The following is an 815-nucleotide window of genomic DNA, read 5'->3' as shown; positions in this document are numbered from 1 at the left end:
AAAAAAAAAAAGAAGAAAAACAAACAAACAGAATAAAAAAAACACAACAGTTCACTACAAATGGAGGAAACCAATCTCACATTCAAGGTCGTCATTATTGGCGATAGCGGTGTGGGCAAGTCCAATCTCATGACCCGCTACACCGCCAACGAGTTCAGTCAAGACACCCCCGCCACCATCGGCGTCGAGTTTATGACGAAAAGCATCAAAATTGAGGGAAGAGACGCCAAAGTGCAGATTTGGGACACCGCCGGTCAAGAGAGATTCCGCGCCATTTCCCGTTCTATCTATCACGGCGCCAAAGGGGCGATGTTGGTGTATGATATCACCAATCAAACCTCCTTTGATTCCATTCCAACGTGGCTGCAGGAACTGCGGGTGTTTGTCCCCGCCACGTGCTCTATTTTTCTCATTGGCAATAAATGTGATTTGGAGCATCTGCGGGTGGTGAAGAAGGAAGTCGCCGATCGCTTCGCACGCGAGAATGGACTTTCGTTTCTGGAGACCTCCGCCCTCGAGAAGACGAATGTAGATAAGGCCTTCGAGTGGCTGGCCAAGTCCGTCTACGACCTCGTCGTGGCCCCAGTCGACGCCAGCGGCGGGAAAAGACCGCCACTCAACACCGGCGCGAACGCCAAGCGACCCGTCAATCTCGCCGCTGCGAATAATAATAACGCAGCATCCGGAAAGAAGGAGGGCGGTGGTTGTTGTTAGGAAGGAAGAAGAGAAAAAAGAGAGAAGAAAAAAAGAAAAAGAAGAAGAGAAAGAAAGAAAGGGAAAAAAAAGGAGAAATTTGCGTCTCTGTGTGTGTGTGT

General features: G+C 49.3%; 1 protein-coding gene across 1 annotated transcript; it reads left to right on the top strand.

The window, feature by feature from the left end:
* Positions 1-60: 60 nt before the first annotated feature.
* On the top strand, positions 61-714 carry TM35_000252010 (putative small GTP-binding protein Rab11, putative,Rab11 GTPase; the record flags this gene model as incomplete). The annotated part of the gene is made up of 1 exon (XM_029027792.1): positions 61-714. The coding sequence occupies one exon, from the start codon at positions 61-63 to the stop codon at positions 712-714; it is 654 nt and encodes a 217-aa protein (XP_028880971.1).
* Positions 715-815: the final 101 nt, after the last annotated feature.

Source organism: Trypanosoma theileri, assembly GCF_002087225.1.
Source record: "Trypanosoma theileri isolate Edinburgh chromosome Unknown TM35_Tth_25_V1, whole genome shotgun sequence".
NCBI classification, from domain to species: Eukaryota; Euglenozoa; class Kinetoplastea; order Trypanosomatida; family Trypanosomatidae; genus Trypanosoma; species Trypanosoma theileri.
Note: the sequence above shows the minus strand (reverse complement) of the source record. Positions and strands in the feature narration are given on the sequence as shown.